Source organism: Diorhabda sublineata, chromosome 3 (assembly GCF_026230105.1).
Source record: "Diorhabda sublineata isolate icDioSubl1.1 chromosome 3, icDioSubl1.1, whole genome shotgun sequence".
Taxonomy (NCBI): Eukaryota; Metazoa; Arthropoda; class Insecta; order Coleoptera; family Chrysomelidae; genus Diorhabda; species Diorhabda sublineata.
The window spans coordinates 35,106,860-35,125,950 of NC_079476.1; the positions used below are offsets into that span (position 1 = coordinate 35,106,860).

The 19,091-nt window shown below is 33.1% G+C and overlaps 1 protein-coding gene across 3 annotated transcripts in view; it reads left to right on the forward strand.

Moving 5' to 3' along the window:
- Window positions 1-16,539, forward strand: part of LOC130441313 (uncharacterized) — a 32,317-nt gene extending 15,778 nt beyond the window's left edge. The window contains exons 5-8 of one of the 3 annotated variants that reach the window (XM_056774929.1): window positions 638-823; window positions 6,704-6,931; window positions 13,055-13,272; window positions 16,203-16,539. In XM_056774929.1, coding sequence (XP_056630907.1) covers window positions 638-823; window positions 6,704-6,931; window positions 13,055-13,272; window positions 16,203-16,283 — 713 coding nt within the window. In that variant the 3' untranslated portion in view covers window positions 16,284-16,539. The remainder of the gene's footprint in view (window positions 1-637; window positions 824-6,703; window positions 6,932-13,054; window positions 13,273-16,202) is intronic. The other 2 variants (XM_056774930.1, XM_056774931.1) reach the window with 2 other exon arrangements.
- Window positions 16,540-19,091: the final 2,552 nt, after the last annotated feature.

Below are 19,091 nucleotides of genomic sequence, written 5' to 3' on the forward strand. Positions count from 1 at the left end.
ACCAGAAGCCAAAAACCTGAGTGTTATAGCCAGACGATCTTGAACGCTGATTGCATGGCGAAAATTATTATTTTGATTACTTATCACTGGTCCTAGCATCGATATTAACAATGCATAACGCCGTAAAAACAATTGTCTCTGCCACCATCGACGAAAACGAGGTTCTTCCATTAAAATATAAGCTGCTGCAATGCAGGCCAGACGACGGCGGCGGTTCACCATCACCATTCTTCGACAAAACCTAACTGACTAATGTTTCATGCCGAATCGCAATTGTTTGGTGAAAATGTTTGTCAAACAATTGTTTGTTGAAATAAGAAATGTTTGTTAAAACTGCACTTAATCAACGTGTTTGACAAACTTGTTTCCCCATTATTTGTTCAATGGAGACGCATCTTTACACGAAAGGCGATAAGCAAAAGACTGACGGCTAGTTTTTTATAGTTTACTTTTTATCTGTTAGAAGATTTATTCCTTGAACAGTAATTTTATTTGTACAATGACCAGAATTTTAATAAAACAGAATTATCTATAATTTTTTTAATAGTGTGAAAGGGGTATTGAAATAAGAAGAATGTATAAAAATTCATTTATATATGGTGTTGTAAATAATATTGAAAATACTATTTTGTTGCAGATGTCGTTGTTATAACATCTAATTTCTCTACATTCGCTGGTGTAATGTCTGGCATTGCCATTTTATCTGGTCTCATATGTTTCGTACTGCATCTTTTCAATCAAAACATGTACGGAACGCGTCATAATAGACATAGGTTTGGAAACGCTAATTTACCTCCTCCTATAATGTTTTCAAGCGATCCAGGTAAGATATTTGGTTATCTACAGGATGTGTAATATATGTTGTTAAAAATGTGCATATTAACGATACTAACATTAACATAATGAAAGAAGAAATATGTGAAAACGAAATTTTAAACATTTTTTTTTTCATTAGAAATCTGGGTAATTATCTAAAAATCATCCCCCACCCCGCATCGACTTGGGGTTGTGGGAGGTAATAAAGAAAAGTGTACTTAACTCAAAAAAATTATTCCAGTAGTCGGTCATCCCTTGTTAAAATAATAGAGAGGGTTAAAGAATGAAAATTTGACATTTTCGGAATTACGTGTGTTAACAAATTAAATAAATAAAGGGGTGTGGAGGAGGGGGTGTTAAAAGAGCACGGAAAGATGTGACCTAACTTAAAAACAATGACCGACGGCTAATTCCACCTTCCATATATTGTAATTACCTCCCTCTTAACATCCCCATAACCTGAGGGATAATTTTTAGATAATTCATTGAATACTTTTAATATCAGTTTTTGTTTGGAAAATGCTCGGAGTCGTGAATTAGGAATCACAATCGCGATATTTTACATAAAATAATTTATACAAAGTATACAAGTAATCAAACAATTGAATTTGGTTGTAACACTCATTTTTACAGTTTATTGTACAAAGTGACTCAATTAAACTTAAATTTAGTGAAGATGCTTATGAAAGATTAATAAAACTTTTTTCATTTCAAAACACAAAGTGCAATTGTTCTGATCTGCACTGCAATAAAAGGTGCACAGAAATACTTATTTTGAGTGTTTACTAAACATAGTGACTCAAAAAACTGTTGATCTACTTAAATTTGTCATATTTGCTTAGAGAATGTTTACTTAACATTCTATATTTCAAAATATGTAGAAATGTCTGGACTTGAGAAGTAAAAAGTGAAAAACATCAACTTTGATAATTTACTATACAGAGTGAGTTAATAAACATGGTTTTAAAGTTTAATTTTCTGTAACGGTTCATACAGTGTTTATCAAACGTTTTTATTTCAAAATATGCGCAACAATACTAATACTAGAAATAAAAAATAGAAAAAACATTACTTTTGATAATTTACTATGATCAAATAAAGGAATTCTAATTTCTTTGATTACTATACAGAGTAACTCAAAAAACTGTTATTTTTAGTAAAATTTGTCATAATTTCTTGGAAGATGTGTACTATATTTCAAAATATGTATAACAGTGCTGTTTTTAGAAGTAAAAAGTAGAAAAACATCAATTTTCATAATTCACTATACAGAGTGACTCACTAAATTTTTTTTATAGTAAATTTTCCTGTAATGGCTCCTATAATCTTTAAAAAACGCTTCTTATTTCAGAGTATATGCGACTGTGCTAAATGCAAAGTAGAGAAAACATTAATTTTGTTAATATACTAAACAGAGTGACTTGAAAAAGTTTTCTTCATAGTTATATTTGCTGTAATGGTTCATACAGTTTTAAAATATGTGCCATTGTACTGATTTTATCAAATTATTAATATCCTCAATAAAATAAATATTCTAAAATAATTAATTCACATTCTTATATCAACTTTTCTTTTTGAACCTTCAGGTAAATAGAATTACAAAGAATTGAGATATGTAAATGTCAGTAGTCTTTGAATGGGCTCTTTTTTATTTATCCATCCTCCGAAAAGACATCAAGATACTCAGTTACAGGTCTAAAGGAATGGGGGCCATTCAAGATATTAACCAAGATTAGGAAACAGATAAATCACCAAATCTTATTGCAAAATACTTCATTGCATTTTCATCTCTTCATATCTCTAAATTGGGACACTATGTATACATTAGTACGATATCAAAAAATCGCGATTGGAAATATTAATCGACGAGTATTTTTCAAATTAAAATTACAGATTCCAATTATCTGAATAATCCATGTCAGGGTATAGCATGTTAAAACCCCATTTTAGACTCACGATAAATACATAATAGCCGAAACGCATGTTTTATTGCCAAGAAAATTGACCTAATCCCGAATAAATTTTCAAAATTAAATCTTACGTATTCGATTAAATAACGATGATTTATTATTATTTTCTGGTGTACATGTGCATTTGCATCAATATTTGACCCTTTGAAAGTGGCTTTTTGTAAACAACCTTGTCACCGTGTTTGCAATGAATTGCTAATACCGACTTACCTGCTTACGAGTATATTTTTATAATATCTGTACCTCAGAGCTTGAGGAACGAAGACTAATTGGACTCTCTACTGATTCTACTTTATATTTCTAAACTCTATTAAAAATGTAAGACCTCGAAAAATTAAGTCCTTTTATTGCCATGAAAAATTAATTACTACCCAACCTGACAAGCTCACAGAGCTCTGGACGTGGTGCATACTGTGGGACGAGGTAACAGCAGGAAAAGGAAGTAATAAAATGGTATCATATTATGGGAAGAGCAACCAGCAAATTAACTGTATAATCAGGTAACCTCACCGGAATCAATCACAAATATTTCTTAGCTGACTATAAACATATGGAAGTCGACAAGCAACAGCAAAAAAGAAGAGGTTTTAAACGCTACCGTTGGGTAAATTTAATAGCCAACTGTAAGGAGAACCCATTCATCGTACAAACAATGAATGTGAAAGATTTCCTAGATTTTTTATCTCTCACAAAAACTAGAGGATCATCCTACTTTTCGAAGAAACTGAACACTAATGGATGGTTTTAACAACTGTGGAGAGAACGTATGGCAGGCAGTGCTCTTCTAATAAATCAAGTTTGAAGAACATTTAAAACTTCTTAACCACCACCATGAAGCGGACATTTCTATGCTCATGGCTAATACTTTGGATGACAATAAAGAAAATTATTAGATGATAATAAATATAAAAATATCATTATACTACTCCAATGAGGACCAGATGAGTACAAGCCTTACTTCCAATCAATGCAGTTTTGAAACAACATAATACGTGGCATATTTTTTAAGTAAGTACCGTTTTGCGATTCCGCCTCCGCAACCCCAAGGTCGGCGTTCCGCACATGCGCGCTGGTTACCTACATCTCTTATTTACGCACTGACGCCATTACAGTCTGATTTGTTTAAGATGCCTCCGACAATCGTGAGTCCCGCCGATTGTGATATACGGGCTGTTATACGATTTCTTAGTGCTAAAGGCGTAAAACCAATTGATATTAAGCAAACAATTTCTGCCCGGAAAATCATGTGCACAGTTTTTTGGGACAGAAAAGGAGTATTGCCTCGTAATGAGACAATCAATTATTGTGAGACATTGAACAATCTACGCCGTGCAATCCAGAACAAAAGACGTGGCAAGTTGAGTAAGAGTATCGTTTTGCTGCAAGACACCGCCCGTCCACATGTGGCTAATCGGACCAAAGATCACATCAAATCTTTTCAATAGGAAACTCTAGATCATCCTCCCTACAGCCCTGATCTGGCACCCAGCGACTACCATTGGCTCCTGCACTTGAAGAAACACCTGAGCGGTCAGCGTCTTCATAACGAAGTCAAAACAGTTGTGATACAGTGGTTAACAAGAAGTCAGGCGGCAGAATTTTATGAGGAGGGTATTCAAAAACTGGTGGCACGTTATGACAAGTGCCTCAATATTCACGGAAATTATGTAGAAAAGTAGATTAAGGTACAGGCTTTCATGTAAAAATGAAATTATTGCGATATCTTTGCACTTATTTTTTTAATTTCAAAACGGTACTTACTTAAAAAATATGCCTCGTAATTATGTAATTTTGTAAAATAAATCATTATCAAGTCTAAATGTGGAATTTTCTTTTCAATTACGTAAATCCAATATGGTCAAATTTTTTAATGAAATCGTATTTTTTATAATTATCTCGAATAAGTAAATGAAACTAAAAAAGACCACTGTACACATTTTTGTATGTTTGTGCTACGAGTTATGAAAAAATTAGTTTTAAGAGTTTAGGAGTTTCTTGTGAAGTTGAGTTGTGAATTACGTTCTCTAGCTCTCAAGTACAGATATATCAGCAACCCTACGTTTGTATATGATATCGGGGAGCTACCAAAAACGGAAATCTCCATCACTTTATTTTGTGTATTTAATCTCAAAAGATGGCTGCGCTCTTATTATTTCTTATCTCGGAACGACCATAGCTTCTAATGGAACAAAGCGGTGAGCTACATCAAATCATAAAGTAACTACATTCTTAACTATATAAAAAAAATTGAAAATGGAATGAAGAATAATGACGAAAGTTATGGATACGTTATACTAAATTGCGGTAAGATGAAAACCAAGTACTTAGTAATTGATTTTCAGGAGAAATGATAGAATACTTGGTCCAAAGTACAAAAAACTGTGTAATCATAAATATTATCAACATTATATCCAGCATATTCTCCTTCCCGATTTGGCTGCTGTGGCTCAAGGGAATAGTTGAGTTTTCCAGAGACCTCCAAGTGATGCTAAAACGTATTACAACATCAAGTACTTCGGAATTGATTTTTAGGAGAAATGATAGAATACTTGGTCCAAAGTACAAAAAACTGTGTAATCATGAATATTATCAACATTATATCCAGCATATTCTCCTTCCCGATTTGGCTGCTGTGGCTCAAGGGAATAGTTGAGTTTTCCAGAGACCTCCAAGTGATGCTAAAACGTATTACAACATCAAGTACTTCGGAATTGATTTTCAGGAGAAATGATAGAATACTACATACTACATAGTAAAAAAAAACAGTGTTATCATAAATATTATCAACATTATAGCCGACATATTCTTCTTACCGATTAGGTTGCTGTGGCTCAAGGGAATAGTTGAGTTTTCCAGAGACCTCCAAGTGATGCTAAAACGTATTACAACATCAAGTACTTCGGAATTGATTTTCAGGAGAAATGATAGAATACTTGGTCCAAAGTACAAAAAACTGTGTAATCATGAATATTATCAACATTATATCCAGCATATTCTCCTTTCCGATTTGGCTGCTGTGGCTCAAGGGAATAGTTAAGTTTTCCAGAGACATCCAAAAAATGCCACAACGTACTTCAATATCAAGTACTTCGGAATTGATTTTCTGAAGAAATGATAAAATACTACATACTACATAGTAAAAAAAACAGTGTTATCATAAATATTATCAACATTATAGCCGACATATTCTTCTTACCGATTAGGTTGCTGTGGCTCAAGGGAATTGTTGGGTTTTCCAGAGTCCTCCAAAAAATGCCAAAACGTACTTCAAGGAGTTTATTAACATCGTTTAGTTTTAGACTATAGAAAACCTTGTAGGATTACAGGCTGTATCATGTGCAGAGTTTTTTCTTTTCTTGGAACGTTTTTGATAGACATATATCTCAATCATTGTGGTAATACGATTAAAATATTTCCAGTTTTATATTGTCTTAGAAAAAACCATTCTATTTTATAAATGAAAAAATTTCTTAGAAAAAATAGCCGTAACAAAACCCAAAAGAAACAGTATTTGGCATGTATGGTGCCATATATCATATGACCGTTACGAACTGTGTTTCTAAACGGTTCATGAAGATTGATTCTCAAAGTTTATAGAGGACAAAGGTAGAAAATAATTTTTGTATATATCTCACTACCTAGAATAACTGCTTTAACATATATAAAGCTCTGTTTTGGAAAGTGATTCGCTCCTCAGTTATTGGGCAATTTCTGGTATAAATTATATTTTTTTAATTTATAATCAAACATACCTGTAGATCTAATATCTCATTTACAATCATTCTAGTTGTGGAGAATCACTATTTTCAATAACGACGAAATTGTATTGGTCTTATTAAAGCCAACTTAATCAAAATATTCAAATTTCTTTTAAAATATTGCAAGGTGAAATACCAATATCGAAACATGGATTTCAGGATCATTGCCCTTACCTATTCTGGATCGAAGTTTGACGTCCCGCGCATCTAGTCAACGTACATATACTAGTATGCCTTCGCGAAGGTCCAGTAGTGCCCCAGGATTTCGCTCGGGTGCCGGTTACTCACGAGCAGGTGCGGCCCGTGCCGCCGCCATCTTGCTGCTTTCCTACTGTCAAGTCACTCCATCATTAGAAGGATCTAACTATGTAGTTACCAAGTTTACTGGTATCTATAGTTAATTTTAAACGAAATATCAATATAAGAATGCGAATTACTGCAAAATATTTTCCAAAATTCAAAAACTTGTTACATCAGTAATATTTTTATAATTATGATAATTATTGTTTTATACATTTCAAATGAAGGCTCACGTCAAATTAAAAAGATCCTTCAGTTAAAGCCTTTAGCAAATGTATTGATACAAGTTCAAGTTATCCAATGGAGGTTCGGGTATTTGTTAGTTCAATAAAACAAAAAATACTAGTTATCAAAAATGTTTTTATTGTTGATTATTGAAGTACAAAATAAAAAAATTATTTCGAAAAAATGTTATCCAAATCCATTGAGCTTCTGCTATCATTCTTATCTGGAATAAAAGTTGTGGATAGCACTTCTGCCTTAGGTATTGATTCAGTTAAGCGAGGTTCGTCGGATTATTCACATCAACTTTACTTCTAAGGTCGCAAAGTCAAGCGGACTAAGGTCAGGACTTCTGAGAAACCAATTGATGTTATCTCTACGAGAAATTATTGTATTAGGGAATAATTGACAACTTTAATTGCTTGATTTGATGTATAGCAAGTAACCCGTCTTGTTGGAAACATGTTAAAACCTTGAAACATCTGCCTAAAAAGTTGATGAACATATCGGCCCACAAAACAACCTTTGGATTATGCAAAGGCTGTTCACACTTTTGTCTGGGATTTTCGTCTATCTAGTATCGATAATTTTGCTTATCTACGTAACAATTGGTGTTTCTGAAAAGTTTTTGATTCACCGCAAAATTTCTTTTGCAATCGTATCAATGTTCAATACTTAGCTTCGTTTTCGAATGAATAAAGGCGGTTTTTTTTTATATTGACACTTGCACTTCTTGGATGATAATTTCCTGGTCGCGGACTATATGAGGGCGGCCAGACCTTTGAGCACCTGTATTTCCAAGTGTCAGTATACATTTTGTTACCTGGCTCTTTTCGTATACAATATTTCGATGGATATGAACCTTGAGCAGTCACCTGAAATTTTATAGACTCTACGATGCTTTCCTCGCACTCTAAACTCTATTCGTGATCTTACATTATATTTGGATTCTCAATATTTAGTTTCGATCTGTATTATTCGTTCTCTTTATATATTTTGTGTAACAGTTCTTATAAACCAATGTTTCCCAACGCCCCCCAGGGAGCAATTCGAAAATGGGCTCGACACGAGTTTAACCCTTTTGCTCTGGGCTATTTGAATGCAATGTTAGATTTTGATGCTCAATTAAAAGAAAAAACCAAATTCTCAAATAATTGCGGCAATAAATATTATAAATTCGTTTGACGAGATCAAAATATGAACTAGTTTTTGGTGTCGTCGAATTAACCTCCCTGCGGCAGACGGCAGGCTCCACGTGGACTACCAAGTGCTATAAAAACTCGCTAAACAAAGCAGTTGCTCGCATCTGAATCAAAGAATTTCAATTGATGAAAGTTTACCACTTTCTGAGGCGATCCGTAAAGAATTTGTGGTCCTATGATGCCTAGCAAAAAAACTCCCGACTAGGAATCAGTTGAGTCAAACAAGTGGCGCTGTAGGCCAAGATCAGTTTCATAAAACGCGGGTCAGCTGACCGACGCCAAATTAGTCTGAGAAGCATTGTCTTTTTGGTTAAGGAATATTCTGTTTTGGATTTAAATCTTTATTAAAATAATTTAGTGTTTGAATTTTAGTTTTTCATTATTATTTCATAAGAACAACAATTCCATATCCAAGTATTCAAATTTAATCTTTTGTAGTTGCCCATTTTCGGAAAAGGTTGTCATCAAATTTGAAAAAATGTGTCCTTGAATAACAAATATGTCAAGTTGGGAAATTTTTTATTGAATTCTGTATAAATATACCAATGTAAGGAGAGAATAGAATAAAAATATTTTGCAGGTTTTTGTTATTTGTTGGTTGCATTTGAGCATTAATTTGGTTTTGATGTTAGAATTGTGCATTTCCGAAATTGATCGGTAAGCGCTTAACATGATGTATCATTTAATGACTGCTTACGTCAGACGCGAAGATTTAGACATAACAGCTTGTTAAATTTTATTAAATCAGCAGCAAGGAAGGTGCAAGATGGCAGAGGTGAAAACGGCTTTTAAAATTAATTTTTTACATGCATTATGTTAGCCAAATACCAGCGACCACTGTAGAGATTTTAAAATGTTTCAAACTGGAATTATTACAACACTTTTTTTCAAACAAACACACAGCATGATATTTATATTAGGTAAACTATATATAGCATGTTTGCATGTTTATAATTATTGAATGTGCTTTTGTTATTTTTTGATTAGTCGAATTACAAACATGGCAAGATCAACAAATACGTAGGTATCAATCAGTTTTGAATAATATTTATTAATAAGTTTACAATAACAATAATATGTGTAGGTGAAAAAAAAGGATCATATTTGCTCTAGGTTATCTTTCGTAATTAAAAATAAAATTGTGTTTTTTCAAAATCTATTAACATGGGTCACCTCTACGTGTTTTAAATTCAAAGGAATCAATTTTGAAATACTGTATAAGAAAAATTGTGTGTATAGTATAGAGGTTGTCTTTTACACTGCGATCTAAAGAATCTGTTGTGTCTTCTCACTCCTTTCGAAAAGTTCAAAATGTTGGATGGAGTTCAAATCTCAACATTCCGAAGTTAAACTAGACCCATTTTCAATATCATATATTTCTGCTTGAAAAATATGTATTTATTGTTTAAGCTTTCAGAGTGTTTGGTTCAGTTTTGTCTGCTGTTTTGGAGTGTAATTTTTCCGCCACACTTTCCAATAATTTATGGAGAAAATTTAGAATCACTTCTAGAGCAACCGTTGCGTATGATGAAACTATATGCATATCTGATAGTACCGATAAAAAACAGATAATTTCTTGCATTATAAATTCTTATTTCAGAATCATATTTTATTTTGTTTCTCATGCAAATTCTTCAAGGATACCCTGCTTTGATTCTCACTTTGAATTAATTGGAATGCACTATACACTACAATACACTAAATAGTGCAGCTATTTATTATTATTTTCTTTTAATTCTGGAGTATTGGCAGCCGTATAGAAGAGGAGAGTACTAGTTTTGGTTGGTGACTTTCCATAAATTGCATACAATTTTTTACACGTTGTCTTACTTAATTTCAAGTGTTGTATATTTTGATGAAAATAATTTAGCACCGAAATTACTGGCTTGTGTTTATTTATGTAACTAAAAAAAGTAAGAAAAAGTGTGGGTAATTTTATATTTTCGCGGTCCTCTCGTTTTTTGGCTCTAGCAAATCGAATTTTTTTTAAATCTTCATTTTTACGGCGAATTTATGAAAAAAAATATGGGAAATATTTCACTTGGAGATTTCATATTGTTTTATGACTTTAAATGTGATCATAAATGCACTTCTTCGCATATAATCGTTAATAACTTTTTTACAAAGCATCAAACGCAGTTCATAGAAAATAGAAAAAATATAGAAAATATCTCACGTGAAGATTTTATATGGTTTTATGGTACAAACGATTATATGTGAGAAAAAGTCAATTTTAAGAGAAATTGTTATTATTTTTTATTGTAAAAACATGATAAACCAACATTTTTGTATAAATTTTCTTTCAATTTCTATAAATTATGAAAAAATATATAACAACTTCATTTGATTATTTGGAAAAAAGTTATCAACAATTATACGTGAATGTGTGCATGAATATCATGAATATCTAAAGCCGTGAAACCAATGTAAGTTCTAATTTTTTTGATTCCCATAATTTTTTTCGTAAATCCGCCGTAAAAACAAAAATTCAAAAAAACCATCGGAGTTGGATGATTTTTCGATTTTCTAAAGCTAAAAAACGGGGGAACACGAAAATATAAAATTACCAAAGTGTGTACTGCTTAAAAACTGAGAATCAGAAAATAGTGTATTTACACCTGAATTAAGGAAGTTGGGAGAAGAATGACAGCGAGGAATAAATATAGATAATGATCTACCCAATAGATCCGATCCGATTATACAATGCGGTCCATATCTATGGATAAATTCAATTTTATTATGTACTATGGGAAAAAACGTCGATTTTTATTCTTAAATTGACAATTTACAGTATGAAAATATTATCATCCTTCAGCATCCCCTCAGAATTATCAGCAGCTCCTCTAAAATTTTGAATCAGAAATGGGGCGTGTGGCACCTTGTTAGAAAGAGATTTCAGTCCTCTGTTCAGCAATTTGAAGTTTTTAAAATTTGGTGCAATCAAAACTGAGAAAATTAATTTTTTGGTTTGTGAAATTTTCAATAATAAATACCCTGGTCAATACATTCCGCAGTTTACATTTAGCAAAATTGAAAAAAAGTTTCGTGAAACTGGACATGCGAAAAATATTGAAAAACAAGGTAGATATGTTCAGTTTACGAATGACAACTCGAGAGCTTGCTTTCATTAAGAAAAATGCCGCCCTTACAAAGTTCAATTAGTTCAGGAGTTACATGAATATGATCCTGATAGAAGACAAGAATTCTGTGAATTGATGATGGACAGAATTAGCGCAGATTTGCAGTTAATAAACTAAATAATTTTTTTGACGTTTCACAACGTTTCGCGACGTTTCACCTAAACCTACAGAGCTAAAGATATGATGGGGTTTATCTAGATTTTCTGATTCACTTCTTAGTGCCTACATTTCCTACTTTTTCCTGATGTTGATCATTCAAATGAGATAGATACCAACAAGACGGAGCTCCACCACGTACAGTTAGGAATAATTTAAACGAGGTTTTTCCGAATAGGTAGATTGGAAGATGTGGAACGATCCGATGGCCTACTAGATCCCCCGATTTGGCTCCTCTCGATTACTTCTTAAGGGGTTATTTAAAATCTAAAGTATATTTTAATAAACCAAACAATATTACTGATTTAGAAAATAGGATAAAGGAAGAAATAAACAAAATAACCCCTGAGGTCATACAAAATATTCGAGATTTACAAAATTGCCTCGGTTATTGTCAAGAAATGAATGGTGGTCATTTTGAAAATTTAATTTAACTGTAAAGTAAATTGAACAATACATTCTAAATATTATGAGACATAATCAAAATTTTATATTTTAAACATTAATTTTTTCGGTTATGATTGCACCAAATTTATAAAAACTTTATATTGTTGAACAGAGGACTAAAATATCTTTCCAACAAGGTGCCACACGACATGATTATAATTCAGACGGGGTATTGGAGGGGGATAATATTTTCATACCGTAAATTTTCAATTTAAGAATAAAAATCGACCTGTTTCAGGTTTTTCTCACATAGTACATAATAACGCTAAAATTGAATTTATTCCATAGATATGGACCGCATTGTATGTGGCAAAATTCTTACATATAATAAATTAATTCACTTTCCAAGCATTTTATATTATAGCTGCTTTCCACTTGCATAGTTTGAGCATTAAACCAAACAAAAACATCGTAGGCAGATATAAATTGATCAAGCTTGCATTTACTAATATTCAGACAAGGTTATATATCAGCCTTTAAATGCACTTGGTGAGAGATTATTTTAAAATTACACTTTTTATAAGCTTAAGTTGTTACCGTTTTTGGTTGTGCTTGAAACAGTTGGGCTTAAAAAGCGTGTACGTGGCACGCAAACTTCGTATTTAAATGGAATACAACTGATGATTGATAAAATACGAGTACTGAGGTGTTGTAATGAAATATAAACATAGTTATAACATCTTAAATATGAAATTGAACGTCACGTAACACACACAACACTTTTCTACATAACATCGTCACGTGTTGTGTTAATTGAACTACAGCGGCAATTTTGAGTGCCTTTTGTATCACTTTGACGAAATTTTATACCTCTACAAAACTACTGCCACCTCAGTGCACAAATTTTCTGAAATGTATTTTATAATAAGTTTAAAAGAAAATTTTAATTAAGCAGCACCAACGAAACTGTCTGTACAACTTAAGTATTATAAATTCATTTCAGTTATGGCATTAATTGGTATTGGAATATATTATTGAAAAATTATTGCTTGTTGTTCACTTACAATTTAACTCAATTTATTTCTCCAAATTATCTTTCTTAGGGTCACGAAGACCTAGCATTGCTTCAGTACATAGCTCTAATTCCATTCGAAGTTATAGTGCTAGAAGATATGAACGGGAAAGAAAAGAAAAAGAAGACAGAGAACTAGAACGCCGGTTTTCGAAATTATCTGGCACGAACTCCACTATTCGTATTGCTCCTACACCTAGTCCTCATTCCACTGATGATCTACTCCCTACTTTGGAAGAAGATAGACCGGTAATTGCGTTTACTTTTTTCTTGTTTGTCTTATGAAATAAAACTATATAGTTAATCGTTCATAGCTTGACTCTCGAGTATGCATGTTATACTTTTTCATTTACAATTGCAGAAGTTAACAAGAAGCATCGATTAAGCAGCGTAAAGGAAGGGGATTATTACGTTATCTAATAGCATACTTTTTCCTTATATAATTTCATTCAAGTAAATATCGAATAATGAAACGAATAGAAGAAATCTATGCTAAAAATGGCACGATTTCTAAACAGGGTACGTTAATTCTTTTATGGAAAATTAAATTTTAGAACGAACGCCATTAATGAAAATCTACTATAAATTAAAACAAAATTGGAACAGAAAACATCGTGAGCCGTCGGCCATTTGGTTGGTGAACCGGTTCACCAGGTTGCAGGGACGAGTCCTCCCCCAAAGACAAGGCATTTTAAGCCTTTTACCCACAGAATATAAGTTAATTACGTTGTTTTTGACAGCATAATGACGAATTTTACACAATATGACATGACCTCTATGACCCCCCCTGGATCCGCGCTTGATTGGAACAGGAAACACCGTGAGGGTGATTATCGCTAGTGTTCAAGAGAGAGGGAGAGATTCATTAGATTATTTTTAGGTAATATAAGGGAAATTGTTGATAGGAGGAAGATTTGTTGGAGTTGGTCCTGATATAGGATTTGCTCCTCTGCAGGGCTTGCTTTCCTAGCTGGAAAGGAGGAAAAGTGAAAGGCCATTGACCAGAAGAATACGAATATAGAGCTCTGGTGTAGATAAAAACGGTTCTTCTCGATTTTGGGAAATATATTGTATTTTTTTTTAAATTTTTGTTGCATTATTTTCTTCGTCGGCCATTTGGTTGGTGAACCGGTTCACCAGGTTGCAGGGACGAGTCCTCCTCTAAAGACAAGGCATTTTAAGCCTTTTACCCACAGAATATAAGTTAATTACGTTGTTTTTGACAGCATAATGACGAATTTTACACAATACGACATGACCTCTATAACCCCCCCTGAATCCGCGCTTGATTGGAACAGGAAACACCGTGAGGGTGATTATCGTTAGTGTTTAAGAGAGAGGGAGAGATTCATTAGATAATTTTTAGGTAATATAAGGAAAATTGTTGATAGGGAAGGTTTGTTGGAGTTGGTCCTGATATAGGATTTGCTCCTCTGCAGGGCTGGGGTTGTGCTTGCTGTTCTGGCTGGAAAGAAGGAAAATTGGCCAGAAGAATACAAAAATAGAGCTCTACTGTATATAAAACCGGCTTTCTCTATTACAGAAAATAAATTGTATTTTTTTGAATTTCTTTTGCATTATTTTCTTCGTCGGCCACCGGTTTGCAAGGTTATAGGGAAACCGCAGAAAACCTGCAACACCGACGATCGACGAACTGTGTGTGATAGGGTTTCATTTGATGGATATGGGAGAATGTCTAGGAAGTTAAGGTAGATTTCAGGGAGGTATATCGGTGAGCCAAGGGGTAATAAGGGTTTCTTTGGCAGCGGAGTTGTTTGATTTGATGGTACGAATCACATACCGGATTGGATATTGTTGAAAGAAAAGCGGATTCCATCCTAATTCAATAAGATTATTTTGCGACAGCTGAAGTAGTTAGGTGTGGACCATAATTTGTAGATGGCGCCACGCATTCTAGTTATATGTTATTTGTCATAAGAACCTCCCCATGTGTGAAATGTCAACTCTTTTAATTTTCGCGTCATTTTTGCCAGTTTTTTTTAAAAGTTAAATAATACTTCGGGTTTTTGTTATAATAACCACAGAGACCATTTAGACGGATTGGGATGGAGGTCGTTAGTGTTTAAAGAACGCACTATTAAGAAAAGCATTTAAATCCAATTTTGAACCGCCACAAATCACAGTAAACGTGTAGCCAAGACATTGATAAGAACAGTGGTCAATTTTCTACTTGATCATTGCATTTTGATGCTAGGTATTTTTTCTGTGTTTTTGGATATTTATTCGAATCATTTGGTGATTTTTCTAAGCTCAGTTGTTTCGGTATTTCATGTAGTATTGAATGTATATACTTTGTAATGAGCATCTACGTCAAATATTTTAATACTTTTTTAGTTGTTCCACATTGCGACTACGATCGTTGTGGTAGAAGATATTTTGATTTTATTTCAATGTAAATTAGTTAAATCCTCCACTAAAAATTCAATGACTTACAAATTGTACGATTCTCGAAGTTTTTGCTTTATTCTTTCTGTTTCGTCATTAGTTAATATTTATCTTAACTCTCAAAATGCCTCGTAAACCATTCCTCTTGGGTTTACGATTATGACGCTCTAGTCTAAGTGGAACGCAAAAGATTGTGATCATAAACGTGATTGTCGTGAGTGGTTAGTGGAATGCGCCAAATAAGTGAGGTTTACATAGAAGAAACGACATTATTCATTATTATGTAATTTGTTTACATTTTACTGACAGGTTTGGTTAGGTAGACTATCTTGTTCTTTGCGGAAGAGTCTTTGTTACTGAATATTAGGTAAAAGATGCGCTGTTAACCACATTCCAAATAAATCTATTGCCATCTAAAAGTAATAGCAAAGTGAGTGTTCGATTACTCTTTATAAAAACAGCTTCTGCAACTGTATATGAAAGAATTATAGCGACAGTGTATACCGCAGATATTGAATGGATTTGTAGATCCAAAGTTAGAGGATGGAATTAAGTACACTAAACGTTATCATAAAATTCATAAAATATAACTAATTAGGGCTTATTCTTTAGAAAATTTGATATTCCATTTCACAAATTTTAATACATCCTTGAAAATGAAGGTTTATGAAGAATAGAAACAGTTATTTCAAAAAACTTAATAAATACCATAGCGGTGGCACTATAATTTGAAATAGTAAGATTTTCTTATGGATATTAGATTTTTTTTTCAGACTCCTCCGTTGGCTATGAAAGAAGATTCAACAACTAGTTTTCCAGAAGAGTTTCCTTCGACGTCGAAACAATATCCATAAACGAACTGAAAACAAGCTTAAGATAAGGACTGAAAAAACAGAATGTTTTTTTATTGCTGTTTTTGGCCTATTTTTGTGAAGCGAAGTTTTCAAATACCTTTGTTATAATTGTAATTATGATTATAGAGATGCATAGCAATCAAATTGGGTAGTATCCACAATATTCGATAAAGGATTTGCTATAGTTTTTGTAAAGAATAATTGTTTTGTGTTAAATATATGTTATTAAAAATAAATCTTTTATGTACTATTAAAATTGTCTTTCATTTTATTATACTTACTCCATTTGAAAAGTACCCATAACTAATACTTCCAGTACATTTAACGATAAATAAAATAGCTGGATATCATTCTCTGAATGTAATGAAACTCCTAATATGTATAACCACATTAATCCTCTTCTACTCTTGAGAAAATTTCATATTTAAGCACAAATATAGTTTGGAATAAATCACTTAAATCAACTCTAGCTCCAAGAAAACGCCTCACTATCAAAAATATAACTAGCATGCTAATTCACGACTAGTCGGGTGGGGTAAAAAACGATTAGTGCTATGGATATTATCTAGATATCTTGACTATGCACGTCCCAAAACACGTTTCCGTCACTATTATAGTATTTGTGCTGTAGCGATTCGACAAGAACGTGTTTTTCCTCGTGCCGAAAACCATGTGTGACAAAAAACACGAGCAACATATCAATCTCATATTTCTCGTTAAATTGAAAAAAACTCTTAGTGCTATGAATTGTTGCAAAAGACATTGGGGACAATTCTCTATCTCGTGCGCGAGTTTTTGAGTGGTGTAAGCACTTTAGTGAGGGCCGAGAGAGCACTGAAGATGACCAGCGCCCAGGTCGCCTTGTGACTGTTTCAACTCCTGAAACAGTGACCAAAATCAACCAAATTGTGCGTGCAGATCGTCGAATAAGTATTCGGATGATTGCTTAGGCTGTAAACGCCGATAATGAAACGGCTAGAAAAATTTAGCTCGAGGAAATATAAATGACAAAAGTCTGTGCGAAGCTTGTGCCAAAAAATCTGACCCCTGACCAAAAGCGTCAACAGGTCTGTTCAGATTTCCTTGAAACAAAGAAAAAGATTTGCTTTGAAAGGGACCCGATCTGAGTCGATGGAAGCGGTAAAGCAAAAAACGGCAGAGCTCCTAAAACGCTCACCAAAGGAAACTTCCAGCACTGCTTCGATCAATAGAAAAAACGTATGGAAAGGTATGTTGCGAGAGGAGGGGAGTATATTGAAGGGGAGCATTCGAATGTAGAATAATTTTTATAATAAAACCTTTTTTCGTAACCACTCTCGTTACTTAATAGCGAGACCTCGAATGTATGCTTGCCTAGCGCTAATCGCCACTTCCCTTCCGGTAAAAATGTTGATATGATAAGACAATCACACCAAATAATTATTCTAAAGAAGAAAATGAGTCTCCTCAGTTTTTGGCGTTATAGTCTTTCTCTTTACAGTATCATTCTTTTATTAAAGGAGTTAGAAGTGTCAATAGCTCTTCAAACTTTGATTCTCATTAACTTAAAGTACTCTGTAGGGTCTTCATCTGCCAGTTCTCTTAGAAGAGTACGTGAAGCACCAAGATATTCTCATTACCTAATCCAATTTCGAACCCATAAATTCCGTTTGTTTTAATTAGATTCAGAAACATTTTTTTAAAACTACTATAACAACTGCATCCACTGAATACTTCACATGTATTAGTCACGTGTATATTGGAATATTCGCGCTAATGTGTATTAGCTGCTAGTACACTAGCTATGTCCATACGGGCCTTTAGACTTGTTAGTTGTAGTTAACATACACTACAGAAAGAGCACAGGCTCATTGTAAGCAATTATTTTTATTGATATTTTATGTCAAAGTAAACTAAATCAAATTACATGTAACACGTCAAATATTCTGCATCTCACTAATAACATGTGTCATGTAATTTAAACTATTTCTGTTACGTTAATTTCACATTTTCTCCCAATTACAAATACCATATCACATTTGCTGCATCTCACTAATATCACGTCCCCTATGATTTCGATTATGTACCTCAGTTCTATTTTATTTTAGATTTTCCGCCTATTCCATAAATTCAATTCCGAGTACCACATTAAACCTGCTCCATCTCACGTCTCCTATCATTTCAAATATTTCAGTTCTGTTTTATTTTCCATTTTCCGCCAATTCCTTCAGTCCATTTACAAGTACCTACATCAAATCTGCTGCATCTCACTAATATCACGTCTTCTGTGATTTCAAATACTTCAGCTCAATTTTATTTTCTAAAATTAAAGTCTCACATCCACTATTTCTTATAAAAGTTACTGCAAATGTTCTAATTAATTTTAGAAAACCGTTTATGTACTAATATGTTTTACAAGATATTTTCCATTGAAAATATTGATTATCCTTTAAGCATTTTCATTACCTGTACTATAAAGAAGACTAACTTCAGTTGGAAAGAGCTATGATAACTGATTATTAGTGACTTGGGTCTTTCCAATGACTACAAACTGATGACTATTAATGACAACTATTCACCATAAACTAGTTAATGCCTCGGTACAAAACTGAAATGCTCATCACTTTGGGTGCATATGAAAAATCTATTTACTTTAGATCTGTGTCGGTCTAGTTAGTCTCTCAGATGATTTTGTGAGAAAATTCTAACTGAATTTTTGTTTATTCAAAGCAAACCGTTTAAGTACAACAGCTCCTGGTCACAGAAAAATATATTTATAATTACCACTATTGCAATCATCTATAAGATGAGAAGATAGTCCTACAGTTA